Source organism: Anguilla rostrata, chromosome 19 (genome assembly GCF_018555375.3).
Source record: "Anguilla rostrata isolate EN2019 chromosome 19, ASM1855537v3, whole genome shotgun sequence".
NCBI classification, from domain to species: Eukaryota; Metazoa; Chordata; class Actinopteri; order Anguilliformes; family Anguillidae; genus Anguilla; species Anguilla rostrata.
This window is the reverse complement of record NC_057951.1, coordinates 7,985,911-8,013,360: the sequence shown is the minus strand read 5'-3', so window position 1 is coordinate 8,013,360 and position 27,450 is coordinate 7,985,911. Positions and strand designations below refer to the sequence as shown.

Below are 27,450 nucleotides of genomic sequence, written 5' to 3'. Positions count from 1 at the left end.
CTTTTGCAATTCAGAGACTACCCCATCACTCATGGCTTTGTGCCTTTCAGTTTCCCCCAGTCTTACCCAAGCAAACCTGCTACACAAAACCAAGAAATTAGCATACTTAATTGTTTTTTTGGCTGTTAATATCAATCACTGGTGCAAAAATTACATATTTCTTCGTCAAAATTGAACACGTTAATTTTACAGGATTACGCTTGCACGAGGATGCACAGTAATTCCGTGGCACGCAGTTGTTTTCTTGCCTGTCACGAGCGCATTCCGTTACAATTATGAAATAGTTCTTATGAAGCTATCAGCTAGCAGACTCTACGGATGCAGGTCACTGTCGGAGGTGAGAAGAAATATTTTATATAAGAATATATTTTACAATGTTATAATTAATCTCTAGCTTGTGCTTTCGGAAAGTTCCAAGTAAACAGCTAGCTACTTTCCCAAACACTCAACCGAAAGCTGAACGACATACACTTGACAGCTTGTATCGCCAAGTTCCTCTTCTTACGAAGAAACAAGTCTTCGTAGTATAAATTAAACATAACACCGATTCAAATTTGCTTTCGCTAAACGTTAATACTTTTGAGTAACATGAAGGCTATTCTGAAATATGTATGCAGCATTTAATGTCTTTAGAGATAGGCGTTTCTTTGTGACGGCACACTTTCACCATCCCTTTCATTACAAAGTCTGACAGACCAGCAAGACAGCGATGTGACATTCTGTTGTAGGGGGTTTCACTGCACGTCAGCGACAGCGTGAATAACTAAACGTTAAAACTGACTAGAGGGAGTAAAGGCTTTTTAGTTTTCTGAGATGCACGGTGAAAGTAGGAACCGTAGATGCTGCTCCTTCATAAGAAATCGTGCGTCATTTGGAATGTTTCTCTCCTATACAGTTGTCAAATTAATAAGCAACCGATTAATTTCTAATTCAGATCACAAGTCAGCACGGTTGCTGAGTTGTTCTATGAACAAGTTGGTTATTTTTGTAAATACGAACCTTTGATTCTTTTCTCCACTGATAAATATTTATATTTGCATGTGAAACACATTTCAAGGATGACATGAACACAGCAAGACAAAACATCCTCTACACAAAACCATGCAGGCATAAACAGATAAAAGCAGCACCACACTGTGCCGCAAAGTTCTATAAATAAATCCTACGCGTTAAAACAAATCTGCAGGTGAATGTCTCAACAGCTCAGCGTGTGCAGTTTGACGCAGTGAGCTCCGTACGTTCATTTCTCAGAAAGGTGTAACGCATTTCGATTCCAGCAAAGCCCACATCAACTTACCTGAGTAAACTACAAGAGTGACACACAGCAGTGCCCTGTAAATCCACATGATCATCGCCTTCGTCGCTTTTATATAAGACACTCCGAGCTTGGAAAATGACTGAGTTTGCACCCGCGTTGCGTCTCTTTATAAGGACAGATATCACCATTAGCTTGTGTAATTAACCGAAATGTCCGCACTACACCAAAGATACTGACTAACTGGAAAGGGACCTGTCCGCCTCTCAGCCCCTAAAATGACTATCACACCGTTACCCCTCCCCCGCAGCAACGGCACTTAAAGGGAACTCTACCCCGCTCCGCCCGCAGCTTCAAACAGGCAGCGTGTTTATTTATTATCTAACGAGGGGTTATTTCACCGAGAGGTGAAATGTTTGACCAGTTGCGTGTCATTTCCTTTAGTGACGGCTGTTAGCCGCGCAAAAGGTGATGGCCGGTTCGTGACACAGAGCACATTTTTTTTGTCAGGCAAATTAGCACGGTCTGCGCATCCAACTGTATTTGCCAGAAGTAAAAGTTTGGAAGCCGTCTCTGTTTCAAACTCTGACTGTTTCTCCATAGGGTGGACGTGTGCCAATAAGATGCCGTGTTCTGCCAGGCCATGCACAGAAGCTTGTTGGTGTCCCCAGAAGTGACCAGTGATCCAAATATTAGGTACATTTTTAAATTTCCTTTTTTTTTTTTTGCCAAATATTGAACCTTTGATGGTTCCATGTGTACGTGTAACCTGGCAGCGACCTGCGTACAAAAATTACCTATGGATTTGCAAAACATGAATGCTTTGCATTTCCGCATAGCAAACACTGCTGTCACCCTTCCTAGGGTTAGTACATGTTTTGGTTAATGCGTAAGATGAATGCTTTACATTTCCGCATAGCAAGCACTGCTGTCACCCTGCATAGGGTTAGTACATGTTTTGGTTAATGCGTAAGACACAGACAAGCTTACAATGGCGATTTGCAATGTGAACATGCCAATTATGACATGGTGCTTCATAGTGTGTGTCTTTTAGGTGTAATGAGAACATTTGGGCAAATATTTGATTATTATTGTGGAGGAACATTTATTGCTCTGCTAGGTTGCCAACAAAATGTAGAATACATTATTTCCGCATTGCATTTCATGGATTCCAGCTTTCGTGGCCGTAAATCACAAAGTCGGGATTGCCCTCTAGCACAGAGTAAGTAACAACCCAAGAGACAGCTTGTCATTGGCTGGCTGTTCCTCACTCACTCTTCCGCTGATGCCAGAATGTCAGTGTCACGGGTTAGACGACATCACGTTTTCCGCGTTCTAAACCCACGCCAGCAACGCGACTACGAGGATGAAGATCTCAGTCTTGTTCTTCAACACCGTCCCGGTGCAATTTGTCTGCCAAACCGCAGTCGAACCCCCGTCCCCTTATGCGTATGCGACTGCGTTTCGGGTTTGGCGGGTGAGCCGGAGAAACGATCAGAGAGCGCGGGTCCCGCGTCCCGCGGACACACCTGGACGCAATCCAGTCAAAGCGCACGCCCCGTGGCCTTTACTTTTACCCAGAGGCCCCGGCCCCACGGAGAGCGGGGCCCGGTTCGCTATTCCGCTGGAGCCCACACTTCGCCCATCAGCGGGATCTGTAAGAGAGCCCTCCGGAGATTCTGAGAAAACGCGGGCCCAGATGAAACCCAGACCCGCTGGCTTTTATTATTTATTGATTCGGGCGATTGTTTTTTTCGCGGCGGAGCGGGAAAAACGTTGGCTTTTTTACGGGGACGCGGGAGCGGCGAAGCGCGTGTGGGCCTCGCGAACGCGAGCCCTCGGCAAGTGACGGCGACGCGTGTCATCGCCGCTGTAAAATCACGCCAGAAGATAAAAGCGTTTGAATGCCTTTCCCTTACTTTTTTTATGCTTTGTATCTCAAATCCAGATGAGGATTTCCTGCACCAGAAGGGTCCCGGCTAAACTTAAACTGTTTCGTATCGCTGCGTGTGCATTTGCTTGGAAACGCCTCATTTCGCTTGCCAATTTACTAGCGAGAGTGGTGAAATATCCATGCGCTGGAAATGGGTGTTGGCACAGCACGGCCTCTATATGGAATCTGCTAATTGCTATTCCATCCACCAGAAAGTCATTAAACTTGTATCAGTCTCCCCACTGGATGCAAATCATCCCTGTTCAGGGTCAGAAATTTCCTCCTCAAATATCTTGGACATTCGCGTGTGTGTGTGTGTGTGTGTGTGTGTGTGTGTGTGTTTGTACAGGTCTTGACACAGCTATGGGACTTAAGCCCACACATTAAAATGCAATCACAACCTAATAAAAAGAATTTAATCAAAGTGTTATCACAGGCTGGCCATTTCACCACTGAACAAGAAAAGCAGGTCAAAATAGCTTTTTCTGGCCAGGGTGGATTTATACATTTGGACAAGGATGAAAGTGAAATTGTTATGTGGATTTTTAATTTAGAGTTGATCTGAAGGGCGATGAACATTTATATGTTACAACTTGGGGAACGGAAAGGTTACTCTGAACGTGGAAAATAGGGGCGTAATGCCAATTTCCTGCGCTTAATTTAATAAGGGGAAGTGTCTTAACGAGCAGTGAACTGAGGGTGTCTTCACACACGACGGTTTTAAAAGGGCAGAATTGGACTAGCCTTTCGGACACGCATCCCAACTGTCTGCAGAGCTTCCTTCGGCTGGATTGTGGGAGCAGGGCCTTGTCGAAGCGCACCTTACCACCGGGCTGTCGACAGACAGGACAGGAAGTGATGTTTTCTGCCATGGGGGTGGGGGGGTGTGAGGGAGGAGTAAACTGACCGCGCTAACGGCGTCGGAGGCGTCGACACCTCAGGAAGAGCGTCCGTTTGTTTTGAGCCGCCCGTCCGCCGCGGGCCGCTCTGGCGATAACGGACAGATGCGAGGACCCCGCGGGGAGATCAGAGTCGCCGGAGGGGTGGGAAGGGCGACGTCGACACCTTTCGATTCCGAGGTTTCCTGTCATCACTGGGGGAGGTTGGTGGGGGGGGGGGGCGGCCGGCTGCCGTCTCATCGGCTGCTGCGCCCCTGCTCTTCAGTTTGGGGGGGGGTGTCCACCTGTCAGTGCTTGTTTGGCGTCTGGATTATTTCTTTCTTCAGCCACGCCCCCAGGAATAATAAAACCTCCCTGAAAGTGATAGTCCTTTTGCCAAGCAGTCACTTCTATTTAGGGCCATTTTTAGAAATAATAATAATAATAATAATAATAATAGTCATCATCATCATAACATATAAAATAATAATAATAATTACTATTCAGGGTGCATTTTAGGCCTGTTCCTACACCAAGAAGGGCTCCCAGAGCGCTGATCCAGAATCGGTATACATGTGTTTGTATTGAGCGTCTTTAAATTGTTTAATTGTTGGTGTATTAAATATCACAATTTAAAAATGGTGGAAAAATGCAATTATGCTTTCACTCTGTATTATTCTGTCAGTGAAAATGATCAATGCAAAATGAAAATCATTCCCTGGATAGTGGTGAAAACCACAATAAATAAAAATAAAACCATTTTTTTGGGTGGGTGTAAGGAAGTTGTGCATTTACAAGGATTAAACAACAATGACAAATCAGGCAAATTGCTCTGGATTACATCCATTTTATATCACAGCTTCCAGCCCCACCTACTTTCCAAAAGTGGCAACTGTAAAAGCCACTAAATTATTCTCAGTCATTTTCTGCAGCTGGGAAGCTGTTTGACTGAGGCAAAGATTGATGCAAATTCCGCCTGTTTTGGGGTCCACAAAGGCTCTCCCCCTTCATTAGAATGGAGGGGGCGGCGGTGGGGAACCCCAACCCCACCACCCCATTACTGGGGTATCATAATCCCTTTCTGCCCTTCATGTCCAACTTCTGCTCGTAATTATTTAATGGACCCAGTAATTTGATCATTTAGCTAAATTCACAGCGTTGATAATGGCATGATTGACAGCTGTTCTTCTGCCTGTGTACAATATGTTTTACTGTGGTCTAGGCTGTGACTGAATCGGTGTAGAGCTGTACAGGTGATTTGTGGAAACAGGAACAGGGAGGCCATCCCTGGGATATGGCATTCTGAGTTTTCAGGAATCAGATAAAGCATCAGATAAAGGAAGGTAAAGCATTGCCTCCTGGAAACCTCATGGAGTGTGGTGTGGATGTCTTCAGTAATTTTTTTGTTTTACACAGCATTCAGAGTAAAACAAAAAGCAACTGAAATGAATTGAGATGTCAGGGGCTTTGTTTTGAGTGCGATTTATAATTTACGCAATTAATGTGGAACAGATGCCGAGTTGTTTCTCCAGGCTGGGGTTGAAGGATAAACATAAATCCAGTGACCCCCAGTCTACTGAGGGATCGGGAGTCGGGTTAAAATGCGAAGCCAACTGTAATGTGACAACGCGGTCAAAAAAGCCGAGACATCGGAAATGGCGGAGGGAATCCAGTGTGCTCACTTTTGGTGCTCAGGAGTAAAGCTTGACATTTAACAACAGTATTTGGTCACACTGAACCAAACCAAGAGCATTCTGGAACCTGCCCGTTACTGAGAAATATCATATTACAGGAAGTGCCAGCGCTGACACAACGTCCGCGGGATCGACTGACTCCTTCACCATTTGTAACAGGAACCTTAATTCCAATTAGAGTCCCCCAAATCTCCCATGGCTTTTGGGGGGGGCGATGGGGGGGTCACGCTCATTCAATTCTTCTTTCGTCATCTCCCAGTGCCAGGCGAACTCGACTCAGACTAAACAGTCTGGCCGAAATTAACGAGGAAAAGATTGGGGCTCTTCGAGCGCAATTACCGGCACCCAATCACGCAATTAGCGCCACCTCCTAAATCGCCCTGGTAACGCCTAACCCCCCCACCGCCACCCCCGCCCCTCCATAACTCCATTAAAATAGCAGCAGAGCCCATTTGGAGGCCCGTCACACCCACACCCAGAGGACAATAAAACCTCATGACGGCAGTGTTAATTGTTGCAGGCGCGGGGCCAGGTTACGTCCCCCAATCGCCCGTCGGCTCGCGACCGAACACGCCGGCTAATCCGCCGCCGCCCCCGCCCCAGCGTCAGCCCCTAAGCCGCCGCGCGGTAATGCTGTGATTCACCTTTCCCGCGCGCGTGTGCGTGTGTGTGTGTGTGTGTGTGCGTGCGTGTGTGTGTGTGGTGCTATTGAGCGTGCGGCGGGGAGAGGGAGGGGGGAGGCCCTCGGGGTGCTAATAGTTTCCCCCCGCAGATTTGAAGAGATTTGTCAAGCGAGGCCGCAGAAACGGGTGTAGGATTTCGTCCCGAGCAAATTAGTCAGACCTCGGGCCGACCCCCCAGCCCTGCTCCGAAGGCGGGGACGGGGTGGGGGGGGGGGGGGGGCGCAGTTCGCTCGCCGTTACTGCGGAGAGCGCCATTAAGGACTCGCCACAACAAGAAAAATGGCGGTCAGAATAAGGTTTTGATCGCTGGCGGAGGTGGAATAACAGCCTTACGATCCCTGACCCCAACCCTCAGAAGGATTTTTTTTGTCCCCTGTGCTAGATGAGCTTGCTTGCGGTCTGAGCGCGTGCAGAAAGCCTGTGTGCCAGGCGTCTGTCGTGCAAGCCCGGTTTCCTGCCTGCGCGGTAGCGTTGGATACACTCGCAGGTATGTGATAAGGATGCAAGTGGAAAAACAGGAGGTGCTCTTGCGCCCAGATGTCAGTAAATGGACTGTGGACGGAGAAAGCTTTCCCAGAACGAGCGAACGTGCGTCGTATCTCGGAGCTGTTTTTTTTTTTGCTCGTCGACGCTTATTTTTAAAAGCGGCAAAACGCTTTGTGATAACCCCGGTCGACTGTGTGATTCAGCTTCTTCCTCCGAGCTGGCCTTTCCACGCACGTCACGCTCGGTGTAGCCGAAAGCACGCACCCGAATTTCACGAGAACTCGCTCGAATAAAAGCTCTAACAGCGAGCGACAAACGTCTTTGCGAAAGCTGTAAACGATATTTAGCAGGCTTTCTAGAACTACAGTAACGGAGAGCGAGTCCATTATTAAAACATATATACTGTACACTGTACATACTTTGTTTCAGCTTTACTGAATTATTGTGAACACTTCTACACCTATTAGTTAAATTAGTGGCTTAATGTTGAGTTTTTATTTTATTTTTTCTTCCATTAACACGGTGCCTTTGAACTTTGGCCGCAGAACCATCTGGAAGGCACGGAACACGGTTCCATTACACTCTTTTTCGGGCGGCTGCATGCTTTATGATTGGAATCACGATATCCGTAGGAGGTAATGTAAAACACGTGCCACGGTTCATTTGAAGCGGGCTTCTCCGCCTCAAAGCACGCCGTGGATCTGTGCGTTTAATTAGGCCACCGTTTCAGCCGCACGCGCCCAGCGAATGACGGCACGCCTTCATACGTTTCAGAAATGTTTCCGCAGGACAGGTGTCCGTTTTTTTTTTATTCAAAACGGATATTTCCGAGATCGAAGACCGACTGAAATTGAATTTGAATCTGGAATTTTAGCCACAGAAGAGCCATTACACACTCCGGAGGCATGTATGTGAAGGTATCGCCTCAGAATCTGATGACTTTCAGAGAACAAGCAAATCGGTTCACCTGCTGAATGACTGTCAGTGATGTAATAGGTCACATCTGGCACCTCTAACAGACTGATTAAGATCCTAGGTTGCTGAACTTTTAAATCTTTTAATTTATTTCTTTTGACCTGTTTTTGGTTCCGGTGTATAGACATTTGAAAATCTGAACAGACCCTGACCAATGCTGACATAATCTATGAGCTTCTCAGAAGATCCAGACCGTCTTTCGAATCCCACGCAGAACATCTGTCCACACTTTGGTGACCTCATTTGGTAGGAGACCCGTTATTATCTCACCCACCCGTATGAAAAAGAGCAGTCTGTTAAAGGCAGCCATTGTTCCTGCCTGCAAAGCCAAAAACGGCCAATTAGCTCGGTCTGTTAATAGTGCCCATGATAATAAGGGGCGACATAGCTCAGGAGGTAAGACCGATTGTCTGGCAGTCGGAGGGTTGCCGGTTCAAACCCCGCCCTGGGCGTGTCGAAGTGTCCTTGAGCAAGACACGTAACCCCTAACTGCTCTGGCGAATGAGAGGCATCAATTGTAAAGCGCTTTGGATAAAAGCGCTATATAAATGCAGTCCATTTACCATTTACCAATAATAATAATAATAATAATAATAATCCAAAACCTCCCAAACTGACCCCCCCCCACCTTGCCTGTATAACCCTGGGTGATGATGATGATAATAAAAGACAGTGGTGCATAAAGTGCTCCGTAAGGATCAGAGATCAATAAGAGCCTGGAACAATTGGAGCGGTCAGTGGAATGAGAACTGCTGAGGCCGAGACAATAAGGAGGCGGAAAAGGATGGCGAGGGAGTGTTATCTCTCCCGCAGCTCCTCGTGGAGGAAATCCAGGAGACGTTTTGAGGGATGCCTCTCGCGCGCCTCCATGACCCCCCCCTTACGTGTTGTGTCCTTTCAACCTGTGCCAGGGGGTCCCACCCTGTTCCCCCCGCCCATCAAAGGGCCCAGACTCGGTTCCTGCCAATCCCGCCGTCAATCAGCGGCTCGGCCACGCCCATTGTCACGCGGAGCAGCGTCGGGTTCGATTTTCGCTTCGGGGGCGCCTGGGGTTCATTCGGCCCGTCCTCCTCCTTGCGGCGTCTTGCCGTGCCTTCGGCCGATTGGGTTAAGTCTGCGTGCCGTATTCGCTGGATTGCCTTTTCAGCAGCACGTCTTTCAGCACCTGTGACAAGTATTAATGGCAGCGGTTAGAACTGTTTGTGCTCTGATTTTCCATGCAGAATGGAGCGTACCTGGCCCTCTGATCTTCTGTCTCGCTGGCAGGAGAGGGGGAGCTTGGCAGGAATGCCATTACTCATTCATTCATCCGTTACGCTGAAAGGCACTTGAGGACTATGCAGGAGTGCAAAAGAAAAAGAAAAAGGAAAATGGGGTTAGTTTGCAACACAGATGTACATTTAGCAAGGCATGATCCGTTTGGTTTGACTCAGAACTAAATGCCTTTTCGAAAGGCTTGGGAGTCCACAGAATTAAAAATGTAGGCACTGACAGGGGCTCAGTCACGCAACTTGTATGTGCGGTCAGTGTATGTGTGTGTGGTTTTCAGAGCAGTTCCTGATCTCTGAATCAGTCTGCCAGCGCATGCAACTTCTACAAAGTATTTATAAGGGAAACCCATTTGAACCCAAAATGCATTTCACATTAGAGCCAAACCATGATCTGTAACTCACCACAATCTCAGGCCACTGACTGCTCCTAGATCACAGGTGAAGCTGTTCTAGGCTTTTTAAAAAAGCGAGCCATCTGTAAAAAGCGGTTAGAAGACCATCGCTCAAATTTCAAAACAATTTGCATTTGGAGTCACCACTCGTGTTCCCTCACCATCGCTCTGTCCCCCCCCTCCACCCACTGTGCGTTTCGATAAACGGCAGGACAGCGCGTGACTTTAAAGTTTAAAGAATGTCAGAGCGTCCTGGCGACGGTCCGGGTCGATCGGGCCGGCAGACGCTGGAGCGCGGAAGGCGACCCCCCGCGACTACGCGAGCGGGGCGACCCCGGAGGACCCCCCCGCCAGACCCCGCCGGCCCTTTGGGTAAACACCGTGCTATTTCTGTCTTCGCATCCACCCACCCCACCCCCCCACCCCGCCTCCCGGCTCACCCCCGGGTCACCCTGATGGGAAGCGCGTCTCATTAACGGTGCCTGGAAGACCTTCCGCGTTGCCAAGCGCTGATCCGCAGGACCGCGGGGCGGCCAAATTAGAGGTGCGCGGACACAGGGTCAGAATAAACACCCAAGACTCTGCGTGCCTGGCGTAATGGACGATTGCGAGCCTTTCTGTTTATTGCATCGCAGAGGGCTAATCGCGGTTGTTGGACAGCTTGAATTACGCTATTTAAATGTCCTGCAAACTTTTTAATGCAAACAAGAGACCCCCTGAACAGAGGCCTTTCCTAACGGCGTCCAAAAATACCAAAACAATCTGAGACAATCTGCAGCAACAGTTATTTAATAACCACAAGTTAACAGCCTTAACAAGGGCTGTTATTGGTTGTTCTTTGGAAGAGGTCATTTTACCACTTCTTAACAAGTTTTTGTTTTTAATAAAAAAGACCCTATAAATAGCATGTACATAGGAATACATTTATTTGGCTAATGTATTTTGATGTGATAAGAATGTTGTTACCTCAGTACTCAGATTACCTTTGATTGTTTTGCCTGATCAGTGTCAGTTGGGCCATACATTTATGAAGAATGCTTTTTAAAAAAATAAAATGAATGAAGACTGAATCCTTTTGGCTGGCCCCCCATGTTCGTTTGCATTGTTATAGATGTGAAAGACAAATGGTTAGCAGGCCGAGACGTGACCGGGTATGACCTTGTTCCTACCTCGCTAGGCCAGGGTATCCTTTTACAGCAGCCCCCCCCAGATACACATAACTTAAGGATTCCCGCGCGGCTGCCTAAAGAGCAGAGCCCGACCAGCGGAACATCTGGCCCTCCGCACCTCAGAGGTGCACCTCGCACCCCGACCCCGCCCTTCCCGAACGCGAGGGAACCCCGACAGAAAACTTGCGCGGCTCGCCTTTCGACAGACACGGAAGCCGCCCCCCCCCCTGCCGTACGCCATTTCAAATCGACCCGTGTCTTAGTCTGCCGTGAGGAGAGCCTTCTGGGGGCACTTTAGAAAGATCCTCTGAGGTCAAACCTGTTCCGAGGTTGGCGAGAAGCTCGGCTCGGGAACCGGGGAAGTAGCTTGGCGGCGTTTGACAGCATCTTGTGTGGGCACTCCCGTGCTCGCTGAGCTGTCTCCCCAATGCCTTCCGTCACGGTCCGGATCGATTTTCTCCACAAAGAACTCCTTTCCCTCATTCCGACCGCAACCGTAATTAAAATGCCGCACGCCTGTCTCATGTATTAACCGTTCAGATTATCAGTCCCTTTATTGCCAGCGTAAACAAAGGATGTGGCGGTTTTTTTGTGAAAAGTGATAGCCAGTGTCAGTCAAATGAAGATGTTTCTGTGATAGGCCCACAGAAGGAGGGCTGTGATCTCCGTGCTCCTAGCTCTGTGGAACTGGCAGTCTCTGCTATTACCAAGATAAATGGCCAATTGCAACCAAAATTGATGTAAAAGTGCTTTTTTGGATTCACCAGGCACTAAGTCTGCAGTTGAAGTACAGCAACTGAGTCAAAATGTTCTGTCATTTACCTTCAATTTCAAAGGCGATTTACAAATACAGCGCTAGCATTATCCGTCATTAAATAAAACACTACTTGTTAGCACAGAGGGTAAAAATCTCAAACCACAAAAGTGTCCTTACACCGTTAAACCGGCCTCCAGAATACAATATATTGCACATACACTATAAGCATTTTAAAATCCCACCAACAGAGAGACAGACCAGGAATCCATCAGAAAGAAGGCATTAGAGGATCACGTCCTGAGAGATTCTGCACTCTTTTTCCAGCCCGATTGTGTCTGGCTGGGGTCCCAAACTCATCCCTCTTCGGTAAGTTAGTTAAACAGAAGTACTAGCTTTGTATTGGCACAACACAAAGACATCTTTCAGCGTCGCTGCAGATGAAAGTGCTTTCCCAACGGAGTGGCATCACTTACCTGACCACAGATTCAACATTGCGGGCGTGGGCGGCAGTGTAGTATACACTGTAGTGTAGTACAATGGGAGCCGGTTGCAGGTTGCAGGTTCGATTCCTAAAGGTTGCAGGTTTGATTCCCAGGTAGGACACTGCCGTTGTGCCCTTGAGCAAAGGTGCTTAACCTGCATTGCTTCAGTATATAGCCAGCTGTATAAATGGATGCAGTGTAAAAAGTTGTCTAAGTCGCTCTGGATAAAAGCGTCTGCTAAGTGTCTGTAATGTAATGTAGCCTGGTCATCTGAGGTGCAAACGGTCGTGTAGAGAACAGCGGGTGATGGAGGGCAAGCAAGAGGCGAAGCGACATGTACTAACGATAAACTTTTATTCTGAATATACTGTATTTGCACAAGGATCGACACATTCGTAGGATTATAAACCACCCCCCCCCCCCCCCCCAATTTCCTCTTTAATAACAGTATTGTACAAATGTTTACAAAAAATAGTCAAGCCAGTCAGTTTCCACAAAAAATTGGTATAGGTATAGAAAGCACAATCAGGAAAAGACAGAGACAGAGCAGGTAGCAGAGCGGGCAGGGGGAGGGGCCCTGCGGTTAGAAACACACACACACGCACACACACACACACGCGAGCGAGCGATCTCAAATAGAACAGTCCGGAATAAAACGAGCACGACCCAGAGAAGCCCCAGCACACAGAGCACCAACAGCATCAAGTACGACGGTCCAATCACATTGCAGAATGGGCTCCTGAAGCAATAGCATCTGATTTCAGCACTCATAAACCACGGGTCTTTTTCTTTTTTTTTTAAGAAAAAGAAAAAAAGAAGGAAAAAAAGGCAATATCGTTTGACATCCCATGTTCCACATATCTGAGGTCATTTTGGGGAGTAACACAGGCTTGCTTTACCCTGTAGAGCTCATGCACCCTCCACTAATCGCTCAAAGCAGTCATGTTGTGTGTTTCCACCTTTACCAAGTCAATTCCTTTTGGTCCTTTTGGAGATTTTTTTTGACAACTTAACTCAATAGCTAGAGCTTGCATCCTGATTCTCCACTTTTTTTTTGTTATCTGACATGAGTTTGGCAGGTCTCAGAAGTTAATTAAAAAATATTAAAGGCAATAAGTTTTCTTATTTCACAGTATATGAAAACACAATATTACAGGACAGAAAGGCTGCAATTGCAGTTTTACCTTTGCACTTGTTCTGCAGATCTTTAAAAAAAACCTGCAAATCTACATCCAGGTAGATTTAACCAATAAAAACAATGCAATTGCTGTCTTTCACAAAAATGGCAGTAGCACTTTTCTATATTAAAACATAGGCTTAACATTAGCATTCTCCTCACCTCATTGTCTATCACCGAAGCACAGTAAACTCATGCAGTAAAGGAAACAGTTAATCACCAGGTGATGTTCACCTTTCCAAGCATCACCTAAAATCACCTGTTTGGGCACTCGTAGTGACTTTTATCATTTCCTTTAACAGGTGGAAAAATCCTATGGCACAGTGTAACATTGTTTTTTGATTGACGCATGCCTTCTTGGCCAGGTCAGTGTTGTAAATGAGAATTTGTTCTCCATCACTTTTACCTGGTTAAATAAAGGTTAAATAAATAAAATAAACATTGGAGATTTCCGTGAATTTTTTTGTTAAACTGTAATGAAAATAAATAATATAACATAAATAAATAAATGAAATACAATAAAATATCTACAAAAAATATATATAAATAAAAATACTAAAAAAGGTCCCTGAACATTAAATGACTTGGGGTCAAAACATGAATTTCTTTCAAAGCATAAATTATGTTATGAATCTGCTCATTTTATTGTGTGTTGTGTTTTTTAACTAATAAGTTAGTAAGTTCAGTTTCAGCTTGCTGAATACAGAATACAATCACTGATATGAATTGTACTGTAATTATTTGATGTTTTGACAAAACAGTTTGACAGATTAACAGAAGAGTTAAAAAGTAACGGCAAGATTGCCAACATAGCAAATTAGCAAACCTCACTATCAAATTTAGTCAAGTGTGGCTGTTTCACCCCAGTTCATGCACAATATTATGCACTGTCATCAAGCTTATCATGTTGTGTAAGCACAAAAAGCAATCCTTCATTAAACTTGCTTCTCAACATAGAGGACAAAGTATACTTTGTTTACTCTGAATTTGGCCCCAGTATGAATGCACAGACCACAGTGACTGATGCAAAAAGACGTCTATACCCGATGCCCATACAGTCTAAAAGTGTTCAGCAAGTACAGATACCAAAGTGCGTTTCACATCCACATACATTAGCTGCATTCAATAATCAAAAGTAATTGATACAGTAACCCATAATATTAATGCTAAAACAAACCAAAAACAATGAAGTATGTGAAAGTATACGGGTAGAAAAGTTGGTTGGTGTGAGAGTCATCTGTTTTTTTTTTAAAAGTCGCAAAATGGCTATGTCTTAAGACGCTGCTTAAGAGAGGGACTAAAATATCAACTGTGTTCCGTGCCAGGTAATTAGTGTGTGCGCTCAAACGATACGGAAAGCCAAGGATTCCAGATTCTTTAAGAAAAGGGAAATTAATTGTGAGATTTGATGTATAAAAAATTTAAAAAATAATAATAATCATTCCAGAGTGCTAAGCAAGCAACCCTGGAGGTACAGTGGCTCTGTAAACATAACAGACAGGACTGCGTGCTGCAGGATGAATATCTCCACGAGCCCTCCACTCCCTGAAGTACTTCAGCACAACGAGAACCCTGAAAACGCGCATTCTGGAACTGCGATTGAGAATCCAGAGTGTGACAGGGAACGAGCGAGCCACAAGGCTGATATCTGACATCACGTGTTCAAATGAAGTCGGATGTTAATAAAGAAAAAAAAAAAAAAGAGAAAATTCTTGCTCTGGGACATATGTAATGCAGTTCCAACTCTTCACTGTATTTCCTCAAAATTCCAGTTTGGAGACCGGCTATTCAGATTTTTTTTTTTTTTTTTTACTTTAAAAAACACATTTTTCCTTGGCCCAGATTTATTACAGTTCAGAGACTTTCCTGTATTTCTTCCAAACTCCAGTTGGGAGGCATGCAGTCCAGGTTTTCAGACATGTTGAAGTTTGGTAATGCTTTGTTGGATTAAGTTTTTTTTATGAATGAGAGGGAAAATTTCAATGTAAAAAAAAAAAAAAAAAAAAAAATGGCATTGCGCCTTAAAAAATACAAGCAACAGTTACTCAGAAGCATTTGGTCATTAGTAGCCTTCTTTGAAACTGATACTTCAGCAGTTTGCCCAAATGTCATTGCAGGCCAAACTCTATTACTCCTCCAGTTCCTGTGTCCCCTTGCGGTAGTCCCTCTGTACATAGCACTAATCAAACCGTTACAATCAAAACTAGCAATGCAACGTATACCAGCCACATGCAAGAAGATCCATCAGCCCCTCCTATTGAAAAAAAAAAAACAAACAAAAGAAAACCAAAAAAATGTATTGTCAAGGGAAAAACTAGTAAATAAATACAATCAGAAATCACGATAGAAAAGGTTTGGTCAGCTCTTGATATTTAAACTGCAGTAGAAATAAGCTGGCTACACCAAGTGTAACTAAGTTGCCCTTTGACCTGGCGTAGACGCCCTGTATTTTAAAAGGTACGACTGTACCTGGCAGTTACCTCTCCTTTGTTTGAAGGCCTACGGATGGAGGCTGGGTATCGATCCTGAAATACATCACTGGTGACCCCCTGGGATCAGTAGATGACAGAGACGTCGATGAAATGTGACCGTGACCATGCAGTCCAACTAAAAAGATTATACAGCCATTATTAGAAAACCGTTTTGAACCTTCATGGCGTGGAACACCATGAACCAGTAGCACCCCATGATCACTTTTTATATATGTTAGTATTCTTGGCCTTTACTATTAATAGCGAAGAGGTTATAACAACTAAATACTGACTTTACTGGCATGCCAGATATTTACCGCAAACCCAAACTATCAGGTAAAAAAAAAACAAACAAAAAAACAAACAATTGTTTGAAAAGTTTTGGCAGTGTAATATATAACCAATTCAGTTCTTTTTTTTATTTTAACTTTTTTTTTCTTCTGCAAAGCAGCACACCAAAAAAACTCCACACAATGTAAAATGAAGAAGCGTTTCCTTCCATTTCCCCCTTAAGGGATAAGGCAGTGTCCACACGCTCACCCCTGTGGGATGTGCCGCTCTCCACACACACGAGGCTCTTTGCTTGTCCTCTGCGAACCTCCAGAGCAGGGGCCCAGAGGGGGGCGTGGAACACTCACTTCCAGATCTCCAAGCTCTGAGGTGTTTCATCGGTCCTCCTCTCCCTCCCGTTCGGCGAAAAAATCTCAGCGAGAAAAATCCGGCGGCGTCTCGAAAAAACGTAAGCGTCGTGGCGGTGCTCCTTCCCCCCTTTGAACCACGCCCCCCTCCCCGGCGGCTCTGCGGTCATGTCGGGCAGCGCCGGGGTCCGGCCAGGAGCCAGAGCAGGACCAGCTGGCCGCCCGCCACAGCCCAAAGAGACGGGGTCAGCCCGGACCCCCCGCCGCAGTCGCTGTCGTCCTCCTGTGCCGGGACAACGAGGGAGGGGAGGGGAGGGGGGGCGTGAGTCAGTTAGGGGGGCACGCGGAAGCCTGCTCTGCCAACCTGAACTATCTCTGCTCTGCTTAATCTGAACCAGGGGCTGCCCAGCCCTGTTCCTGGAGGTCTAATGCCCTGGTGGTTTTTACTGAAACCCTAATTTGGCACACCTGATTCTACTAATTAGCAGCTCAGTAGGATCTCTAGCTGTTGAATGAGGTGAGCTTTGTTAGGGTGGGAATGAAAACCTACAGTACAGGCCGTAGATCTCCAGGAGCAGGGTAGGGCAGCCCCGATCTAAACCGTGACCGTGGCTCCTATTCAATCTTAACCGCAATGCGGTTCGACCTTAACTCTGAGAGACTGGCTTGAGCAAAGTGCCTTTTCTGTCAGCCCAGCTCTGCTAGCTAGATCCAACCTCAATGACAGTACTGTCTGGTGAGTAGCGTGGTCATCACAGTTAACCTGAATAGCAAAGCTACTGTCCGATGCTAATGCTTAGCGGTGGTCTCTCACAGTTAACCTGAATAGCACAGCTACTGTCTGGTGCTAAAGCAGACACTGGCCCTGCAGGGGGAGGGCCAACGGGGCTAATCCACCGGACCGCCGACAAAAGCCAGGAAGCACATCTGCCGCTTCCTATGTTTATTCCAAAGAAAATACCTCTTGGACAGAATCACATTCTGAACTTCCCCCTCGCCGAAACAGAAGGAAGGGGCCTATTTTTCAAGTTCTTTGAATGCGCTGCGGAGCGACTGGGACGCGCCGGGCTATTTCTATGTGTCATTCGTGAGGGCAAAAAAAATTTATTAATTAATAAAATGGCGTCTGCACTGGGAGTCTGTACACAGACGCATACATAATGAAGGCACCCCAGCAGAGGATGAGACACATGACGAACGCAGCAGAACTGTGTAAAATCAAACGCACTGCAGGCAGCGGTACACTCCCAGTTGCCTTTCACATTAACTTACTTAAAGCCGGTTCCTTTTTTTTTAATGTTTGAGAACCTATTGCTCGCAGGACAGAGCCAAACGGCGTAAATCTCCCTGCAGTAGCTGCGCAAGCTGATGGACGATAAGCGTAATGGAAACACACGATCACGGTCCGTCTAACCAGAGCGACCCTGCTGCGTAGAGTCTGACTGCACTCTCCTGTAGTCACTCCTCCTGTGAACCTGAGTGCACTTATTCATCCGCTCTTATTACTGCGTGGATAAGAGTGTCTGCTAAATGAATGTGCTGTACTGTAATGCCTGAACATGTAAAATCTGGACGTTTAAGTCTGCCCCCAAGCGTACGGCAGTAAATAATGAGATGAGACTGACCCTTCACAGCGCATGAAAAAGTGGCAGTTAAATGGAGGGAGGTGCCGCAGGCCGTCCCGCGTACAGGCTTGTCCTATTTATTAACGGGCGGTACGAGCGGCCAATCGACAAGAGCAGGAAGAGATGAGCGGCCAATCAAAATGCAGGAAGACGACATGACACAAAGAGAAGCAACAAAGACGGGGATAAGTCATGCGACAATTTTCTAAACTAAAAGAATGAGAGAGAGAAAGAGAGAGAGGAGTGAAGTCCATTTTGGCAGAACCAGTTTGTACACTAAAAAATGAGTTTATATGTGAAATACAGAAACGAATACTGTAAAAGGTTCAGAGTGCCACCATGCAGTCGTAGATTTCACACAGAAAGATGGCTCACCAAAGGTGGGCCTGTGGAACACTAAAGCACAGCAAAAGTGTTTGTTTTGACCATTATAAATTAGCCTTGGAAACCACATTTAACAAGGCAATGTAACACATTTAACGCTTACTCTTTTATATGCATGACAGCCATTTATTTACGTTCTTCAAGGGTAAATCTGGATGAATCAGTTAAACCATTTTTTGCTTTGTTTAGAAAATTGCAGCAGTCTCTGGAGGCTTTTAATGGAACACAAAAAAAAAACAATTTTGTGTCTTAATGTGTGAAACCAAAAAAAAAAAAAAATTCTAGAGAGGAGCAAGAAGTGGCAGGCAATTTTAAAGACAGTAATTGCAGATGCAGCTACGACCGAGAGCACTTAGGAAGGCTGTGTGAATTAGGTGAAAGACATTAATGCAACTGAGCTCAATTGAGACGGGACAGCGTCAGGAACAAAGCCCAGATGAGCACGTCCCAGGGGCGGAAAGCAGAAGCGCGGAGTTTGGGGCTTCGGATTGCAGTCGACTTACATCCTTGCTGTTTTCAAAACAGACATCCGGTCCTTTCCTGTACCTGGGGTTCTGGGCCAGTTCACAGGGGTCCGGGCCTTGGGCTGGAAAGCCGTTCAGGAAACAAACGCTCGGCCTCTTTGGGCTGAGACACAAAATAAAAAAAACACTCTGAAACACTTTACCATCCGAGCGAGGCGGACGCTTCTCGCTCTCCTTTCCGCATGCAGTACTGAGAAGCAGAAAAACCTCTCCAGCCATATGTTTGCCAGAAAACAGCAGGATCCTACAGTGCTTTTATTTCTCCCGTGCGGACCCAGTAAAATACATGACATACGCGATTAGATTAATAAAACCGGCCTTTGTTCATTTTTTAAAAAGCTGCCGTTTCATGCCCATGCTGTTGTCATTGTTAACACAATAAAACGGCCCCTGACTTTACGGGGTTTGTCAAAATATATACGACGGCTGTCCTCGTTTATGGCCACCATTATAAATAAAAGTGGAGTCTCTAGCGCGTTTGGCTGCGTCACTGTCTCTGGCTCAGATCTGCCAGTCGCTCGTGCTTCGGTTCTGATTTACAGTGAGCCCTGCGGGGGCTAAAAGTTAACCCCTAACTTAAAACAGACTGAGACCGTCACGCGCTGCATCGTTTTTGGGGGGGTACAGGCTTGGTCCGCAATGCGCGTTTGTGACATCGGTTCTGTGAAAAGCACGATACGTATAAACTTGAATTGAACTGAACGGCCAATAATAATCGTGGCCTTGGGTACAGCTACTGCGCCTTTAACCCTTTTTTGGAATGTTTCAAAATTCTAAGTCAGTGTTCTAGAACTCCGTTGCTTTAGGTTACCAGCAGTGATTGTGACATCAGCATTAGAATGTTCAGTTAAGAGCATTCTAATCACCTATTTTGTGATTTTACACCCCTAAAGGCTTAAGTAATGCTCAGGAGCTCTGAGCCTGGACGCAGTGGGTCTGAATGGGTCTCCGTGTGCAGGTGCAGAGGGTGCGCAAGCGGCGGTGGTGAAGGATACAGTGCTGCTCGGCTTGTTTCAGCGGCCTGGCGTCGCAGGACGTGCACAGATCCGCGGCGTCGGCGATGATGAACACCAGGTTGGTGTTGACCAGCTTCTCTGCGCGGTACAGCCTGAAAGAAAGGCAAGCCGGGCACGTGTTACCCGGGCACAGCGGCGGAGCAGAGAAACCCGTCCTCGTCCGTTAGCCTGTTGAAACGCCGCTCGTGGTGTGAAGACCCCGCGTGGTCGCAGGCGGAAAGCGAAACCCTTTTTCCAGGAGAAAGAATGCCAAACATGGCCGGCGTCAAAACAAGCCTCGCTTCACACACGACCGGGCGTCTCCGTGGGAACGCCTCGGCGCCGGGCGCGGAGCGTAGCGCGCCGGTTTCGGGTGTCCCTAACAAAGCAAACAAGAGGGGAGACGGACAGGCCACACCGGCCATTTGGTGACACGCCGCAGACAGCCGGGATAATGAAGATGCCTGCGGGTCAGAGAGTTGCTACAATAGCAGCGCCATCGCGCTCGCTGTGGGGTTAGAGTTTCTGCCCTCAGGGGGTCAGGCCCTGGACACGGTTGCGCTGAAGGCCACGGAACCACCCCCCCCGTCTTCTCGTAAATTGTAGCTAATGGCCCATATGGTAAATCCACTTTCTGTGCTCAGCGGTCTGGCACAAAATGGCTGCCAGGCATCACCCAGGAGGGCGCTACGCACTGGTGGTGGTGGAGGTCAGTTTCCCTTCATCACTGTAAACGAGATCATGTAGCGCTGTAAAAATGCAATGAATACAACTGCTACTACTACTACTATTACTACTATTACTTCTACTACTACTACTACTACTGCTATTACTTCTACTACTACTACTAATAATAATAATCATAATAATAATCATAATAATAATGGTAATAAACACAATATTGACCTAAAACACCTGAATACATCCACCTGCAACATCACCATTTATCTGCCCTTCTAAAAAACATACTAAAGCAGCGCCTTAGATCATAAGTGGTTTCAATTGCCGTTAAAATTGTGAAAGCCTACCGTTCAGGCTTGAGATATTCACTGAACCCCGGGTCTACCCACATGAGGTGTGCGACTTGCTTTAGCGACTGGAGACAAAACAAGGGATCTGCGCCGGTCCTGGATAAAATTACACGCCTGAAAGCGTAAGACATGTTCCGCTAGGCTTAGATTAGAAGTTTTCTTTATGGCTGTCGTTAAAGTCCGCACGTCCAAAGCTGTTACCGCCGAAGATGGAAATATAGCAGGCGCACGTGGGCACTTTAAAAGGCACCATATTTGTAGTCCCCTGACAGTTGCCCCTTTAGAGTTTTTTTTTCCATAAAATTCATGGCATATTCAATTTACAGCCTCTTTATGAACTGAGCCGATGGGGTGTCTGCTTTGGGGTTGTTGGCAAAAAAAATACCTCAAAAACAGCGGTTTTTCCGAAACAAGGAAGTGGGATTCTGTTTTGGACTGGGCCCCGCGGAGCCAGAGGAAGTGGGACGAGTAGATACACAGGAAGGAGACGTCCGCGCGCGCTGATATACGGACGGCTCTTCCTGCTAAATCACTCGTTCGGCCTCGATAGCCTCGCTCTCGGGGGGGAAGGCCACGCCCTTGTGAATCACGGCCCGGGACACCCCCCCCCCCAGCCTGACGAGCCGCGCCGCGTCCCGGCCAAACGCCTCAGACGTGCCAATCCCTCCCCCCCCTCCCGGGGTGAGCCTGGTTCTCTTTTACGAGAGGGGCCAGGAGCCGGCGCCTGTTTCCGTAGCGCCGCGTAATCTCCCTCACCTGGAGCAGTTTCCACAGTCCAGAGAGCCCCCAAAGGACCTGTTGCTGCTGTCGAAGTAGTACTGCGTCTGCTCCGTGATGCAGCTCTCCTTGGAGAAGGCCTCCAGCACATCGTCGTCTACATTCGCTGCGGGAAACACACACACACACACACACACACACACACACACACACACGCACACACAGATACACACACACACACACACACACACGCACACACGGATACACACACGACACACACACACAGATACACACACACACACACACACACACACGCACACACAGATACACACACACACACACACGCACACACACGGATACACACACGCACACACACACACACACAGATACACACACACACACACACACACACACACACACACACACACACAGATACACACGCACACAAGCACACGCACACACATATATACATACCCATACACACATACAAATACAGACACACACATGCAAACACACACATACACACACATATGCATACATACATGCAAACACACACACACACATATAGTTGCACACATGCAAACACAGACACACACACATGCAGATGCACACACAGACACACACATTCGAACACGTGCACATACAGACACACGCACACACAAGCACACATACACAAACGGTAAATATTTCATCGTGAGCCATTTACATAATGTACTTGCATTGGCCCGAAAATCTACATTGTTCATTATAATTGATATCACACTGCAAAAATATCAGTGGACCATTCAGTTTTTCTTGGGAAATTTTGAAGCTGTGTACAGAGTATAAATCACTCTGACAATAAGCGTACCAACTCCAAATGAAAATCTCTGACTTTTCATTAAGTCGTTGAATGGTAAAGTACACAAGCATAAATCAAAATTATCACAAAATTATGTGAATCAAACATTTTGCAAAGTTTTGAATGTTTTCTGCCAAAGCCTTCGGAAACTGATGTCAAAATGGAAAACAGACAAACTCACCTGCTTCAAGTAAAGTGGGTAACGTGAGGCTTAGAAATAACTGCTGCAATATAGACCTGAAAACAAAACAAGCAAAACAGATCAATGAACAAAGCCAAGTGAACACATTATACAGCTTCCTGGACTCATGCTATAGTTCCTGCACATGGAGAAGTACACACACACACACACACACACACACACACGCATGCATGCACACACGCGCACGCACGCACACACACACATATGTACAATACTAAATAAATCTTGGTTGGCAAGTCATCAGACATCTGACTGAAAGTCATTAAATTGATGACAGGACGTCAGCCCCCCGCTTTAAATTGAGAGTGCGGGGCAGTGAAGTCGTCCTCCTTCGTGTGCCGGTCGGACATGTTTGTGGGCGGTTCCTCGTTTCCACGGTACTAACCACGCAGCAGCTGAGGCCCACCAGCCTAAATGGAGGACGTCTGCTATCGTGGGCTGCAGGTGGGACACAGAAGAGAGGCACTGTAAGACGGCGCTGAGCCCTTTAAGGTGTGAGGTCACAATTGTGATTAGAATGTTTTAACTGAACATTCTAATGCTGATGTAACAATCATTATTGGTAAATGAGAGTGATGGAGTTCTAGAACACTGACTTCAAAAAAAACATCTCTTCAAAGGGTTAAAGAGATATGGAATATGCTCTTATAGGCCCTATAAACCCTTTGTTTTATTGCCAAAGCAATGCTCATTTGTAAATGTGAAATATCATTGGCTCTAAAAGATTAGGATCTCAAATTCAATTACTGCAATGTAATTACTGAAAAACATTTTAAGAGCAGCTCCAAGATCCTTGATGCACCACAAGATGCAAAAGAAAATATATGTTCAGTATTATGTGCATGTACTGTGTTGCTGTCGTACGGACTGATTGGCCTGCATGTTTCCGGGCCCCCGGGCAGCCTGTGACTCACGATGCGGACGGAGCGCTGGCCGGACGCCGCTTTGCTGTCTCGCTCCGGGTCGCACACGGACTGGTAGTCGTACGTCTTGTTGAAGGCGTACAGCGACGTGTTCACCAGGGTCCTCATCAGGATGGGATCGATCTCGCCGAAGAACTGTCCGATCTGTGCCGGGGGGGGATGGGGGGGGAGGGTTGGATCAGGGACAATACTGTTACAATCATAAAACAACAGTTTGTCATTCTGTTCAATACTAGCAAGAAGCAAGAGCCGTGCAACAGAAACAGGCCCATGCTATTGGTTTCTTTTTTGTTTTATTATTTTAACACGTATAAAACGTAGGTCATTCGTTCGATATTCACTTTCGTCCCGGAGGTTCCCCCCCCCCACGCTTCGTCACAGGCCTTTCGAAAGCCCCGCGCACCGCACCGCGCCAAAACCCGATCCCCCTGAACCCCGGCTTCTAATAAAGCGCCAGGGGCTCCAGGAAAGCGTAAAACCATAGAGCTCTTTTTTTTTTCGCCGGGCGGTAACACGGATATTAAATTAACGGCTAGAGCGCGGCTCGTGCCGCACGGGCCCGTCGAAACCCCCCCCCCCCCCCCCCCCCCCATGCCGCTCGGCCCGCTTCCCCATCCTTTTCGCAAAAGCATGATTTAGTGGCCGGCCCCCTTTCCAAAACACGGTCCCCGGCCTCCCTTTTTAATAATCCCGGCGAACGCTGAGCCGGTGATTTACGCGCCGCCAGTTGCGCCGCGATCGACTTCATTACCCGCGTTTTAACGGCGCAGACCAAAACGTTTATTCAGCCGCGCGGCGTCTTCGGGAAACCAAGGACCCAGAGAGTTATGGCTCGGGGCGCGGCAGGGGGGAGGTGGGGGGGAGGGGCTACGGAGCCACACCGGCTTCAAAGGAGGTCACCTGGGCGATGTACTTGTCCCTGTTGGACATCAAGAGGAAGCCGCCGTCGTCCAGGATGACGCAGTCGACGTGCTGCAACCAGAGGAACATTCGCTCATTAGCGGACCGTGAACCCGGGCGAGCGGGTCAGCGTTCCGGCAGGAGGCAGTTTTACCGCACCTGGTCGTTGCTTAGGCAACCGCAGATCTCATCCTTGCACTGAAAGAGAAGAGAAAAAACCTTTAAGTGTTTTAATTTTTACGTTATTTTAAACCTGCGTCCGTTTTAAATTTCTCCACAACGCGCTTTGTATTTGACTTTAAATAAAGGTTTCAACATTTAAGTGTGATATATTATATGTGTATATGTTTAGGCCAAATGTCTTCCCTTACATTGATCTTCATTGTGGCTTTGATGAAACGGTCCTTCCAAGCAGCAACACTCAGTTTCGCTCCAACCACTGTAGGTAAACAGTGCATTAGGAAAGGCAATGTGAGACTTCATGATTACAGATATGTATGAGGGTTGGGTACCACTAGGTTTTTCAAATTATTATGCATTGGCAGCGAATGGATCAGCACAACCTGACGACAAATCATACTGGCAGCACCTTCTCACACAGCAGCACTTGGCCTTAAACAATCCACAGGGAGGCGGTGCTTTTTATGACTGCTGGGCCTTGGCGGTTTTTATGGACCTGCCCTTACCGGCTGGCTTCAGCCTGGCTCCGTCGATGTTCAGCTCGATGGCTTTGCTGACCATGATGCCGGAGTCCAGGTTGGGCTCCCCGCTCTCTGCATGGGGGGAAAGGTGACACCATTAGTCCCAGTCGGAGCTTATGGTGGCCGCTACTCTGCTAAAGCATCGGGCCGATAAATCACCTGTCGCTCTCTGCTCCCTCTGTTACTGAGATCAGCGTACAGTAAAACTTCAAACGGGAGCGAGGCAGCGGCTTGCGCGCTTAGCAACGGCAGGGGGTTGTTGCGAGGGTTACTGTTCAGAGCCCCTTACACTGATTGGCTTGTGAGCCAGCCTGTAGCCCGGGGCCGCCCAACTTTGTTCCTGGTGCTCTGCCGTCCTGTAGGCTTTCACTCCAACCCTAACAAAGCCACACCTCATTCAGCAGTACTGTACAACTCCTGTGTGTGGTGCTACTTTCTTATTTCAGTTTTCAGTCACACTACAACTTTGAAACTGATTAGCTCATCATATAAAATAAATGTTACCCTGGCTACACAGCTAGATGTTTGTTTGTTATTATACTTGTACCATTAGAAGGTGATCAGTTGTCATTTAACTTAACAGAGTTAAAGTTAATTAATTAGTTCAAGGATCAAAGGATCAAATACTCAGAAAGTAAAATTTGCCAACACTGAACTTTTTTCAATGCAAGTTTTAGCATCCAGATATAATTTTTATGTGTGTGCGAGGAAATGCCATTGGAAATAATTTGTAGCAGATATCTTTTTATTCAGTCATGTAATTATCTCTTTTTCCAGGGGGACATGGTCAAAGGATCAGCATACATGCTTCTTCAGCACAAATTCACAAGAGTGCACCAGAACACATTAAAAGGCGCAGTAAATCAAGGGTGACATTAAGACGAATGGGATGAACCTTAGACTTGATGTGTCATGTGACAGATGTGGACGGGCAAACCGGCCCCGGCTCGGATGACCTACTGTTGAAAAAGGGCGCGGTGAAGATGTAGATGTCGTTGTCCAGACTCCTCTTGTAAAAGCTGGACTCGTACGTCTCGGCGTTCTCTTTCCAGTCCTCCCCGGCGCTGTGAGAAAGAAACAAAGCCGCGATTAAGTGACCTCTGTGGGGAAAAAAAAACAAAAAAACTCACAGGCTCAGATAACCCAGCCAAAAAAAAAAAAAAAAAAGTCTAATCGTTGTTCTGTTGGAACCGATTCACACAAGGGCTCTGAAACCTCAAACATGAAAAATGGCATCAACTGCAGTCTGGAGCGACATATTAATAGTGATAGCTGCATGCATTTCATCTGACATCAGAAAGGCATTAGAGAGGGGCGTGCCAAAGCACGGCTGTTGAGGGCTGTGAGCCACGGGCAGGGCTGGGCACACTTCAGAGATGCTCTTGGCTTTCCGTTCTATTTATTCATTCAGTCATCTCTGGCACGTTCTGCTCTCGTTAATCCAGTGACAACCCAGCTGTCACAAAACATCCCCACAATGTTGCTAGAATGTTTTGCGAATGTTACGGCATTGCCACTATGTGGCAGCTTCATTGTGAGAACGTTTTATGTTCACTGGGAGGAGATAGTGTCCAGGTAGACCCAATAGGGTTGAACCTTACAGGGGGAGAGGGGGAGGAATGCTGGGAGACTGCGCGGCTGGTTTTTTACGCCAGTTTCTTCTTGTCTCCTCTTTAGACTCCGCCCCGCCCCCACCTCCATCTCCTCTGTGTGGGTCACTGTCTCTGGGCCGATGGGATTTCCACGGGCAACTTTCTTCCTGGAGAAACCTCCAGCAAAAGAGACGTCCACAGCCCTGAGGACACCGTGCCTCCAGCTGACCTTGCCCGGGACAGCGCTGGAACTTGGGGAGGCCTGAGACCCTGGTGAGTCCCTCCCTGAGTGTACCTCAGGCCTAGCTTATTACTTTCTTTCCTTTAGCCCACTACACATACAAGCTAGGCCAGGGCTAGCATTTACCCTGCTGTGACAGGTAGGGTTAGCATTTAGCCAGGGAAGTGTATGCTCTTGATGGCTCCAGTACTTGATTCAACCAATGTAGGCCATGAACTCTGCAGGATGTTTCTGTGACTTTCAACCGCTCTCAGTTTATTTCACCTGCCATAGCAGTATAAATGGTAGGCCTAACCGTGTTTAATATAATTTGACGAAACAAGTTTTTTATTTTGCTGTATGAGCTTAATGCTTTTTGAATGGAAATCACGACCAATGATTTCAAGGTTCTAACGAGTCAGACTCACTCTGATCTCTGCACTGGTTGGCTAGAGCCATCTGGCAATGTGAAGGATTGTTTTTTTTTTTTTTAAAAAGCAATTACTGAAGTCTTTTTTTCAATGAGGTGAGATG

At 46.8% G+C, this 27,450-nt stretch overlaps 2 protein-coding genes and 1 long non-coding RNA gene across 4 annotated transcripts in view; 1 reads left to right on the top strand and 2 right to left on the bottom strand.

Moving 5' to 3' along the window:
* Window positions 1-1,570, bottom strand: part of LOC135245434 (hepatocyte growth factor-like) — a 31,999-nt gene extending 30,429 nt beyond the window's left edge. The window contains exon 1 of the mRNA XM_064318480.1: window positions 1,298-1,570. Coding sequence (XP_064174550.1) covers window positions 1,298-1,352 — 55 coding nt within the window. The 5' untranslated portion in view covers window positions 1,353-1,570. The remainder of the gene's footprint in view (window positions 1-1,297) is intronic.
* Window positions 50-27,366, top strand: LOC135245435 (uncharacterized). Of its 2 annotated transcripts, none has more exons than XR_010327240.1 (3): window positions 50-337; window positions 1,859-1,951; window positions 25,882-26,071. It is a non-coding gene; the product is annotated as an uncharacterized LOC135245435 (long non-coding RNA). The 2 variants fall into 2 exon arrangements; XR_010327241.1 differs by lacking the exon at window positions 25,882-26,071 and adding an exon at window positions 26,782-27,366 and having other exon boundaries at window positions 51-337.
* LOC135245433 (voltage-dependent calcium channel subunit alpha-2/delta-1-like) overlaps window positions 12,759-27,450 on the bottom strand; it is a 101,913-nt gene continuing 87,221 nt past the window's right edge. Inside the window, exons 27-38 of the mRNA XM_064318479.1 lie at window positions 26,065-26,168; window positions 25,090-25,176; window positions 24,775-24,842; window positions 24,563-24,601; window positions 24,404-24,475; window positions 23,495-23,647; window positions 22,966-23,018; window positions 22,560-22,615; window positions 21,577-21,703; window positions 19,790-19,902; window positions 18,774-18,856; window positions 12,759-16,544 (exon numbers count right to left, since the gene is read on the bottom strand). Coding sequence (XP_064174549.1) covers window positions 16,428-16,544; window positions 18,774-18,856; window positions 19,790-19,902; window positions 21,577-21,703; window positions 22,560-22,615; window positions 22,966-23,018; window positions 23,495-23,647; window positions 24,404-24,475; window positions 24,563-24,601; window positions 24,775-24,842; window positions 25,090-25,176; window positions 26,065-26,168 — 1,072 coding nt within the window. The 3' untranslated portion in view covers window positions 12,759-16,427. The remainder of the gene's footprint in view (window positions 16,545-18,773; window positions 18,857-19,789; window positions 19,903-21,576; window positions 21,704-22,559; window positions 22,616-22,965; window positions 23,019-23,494; window positions 23,648-24,403; window positions 24,476-24,562; window positions 24,602-24,774; window positions 24,843-25,089; window positions 25,177-26,064; window positions 26,169-27,450) is intronic.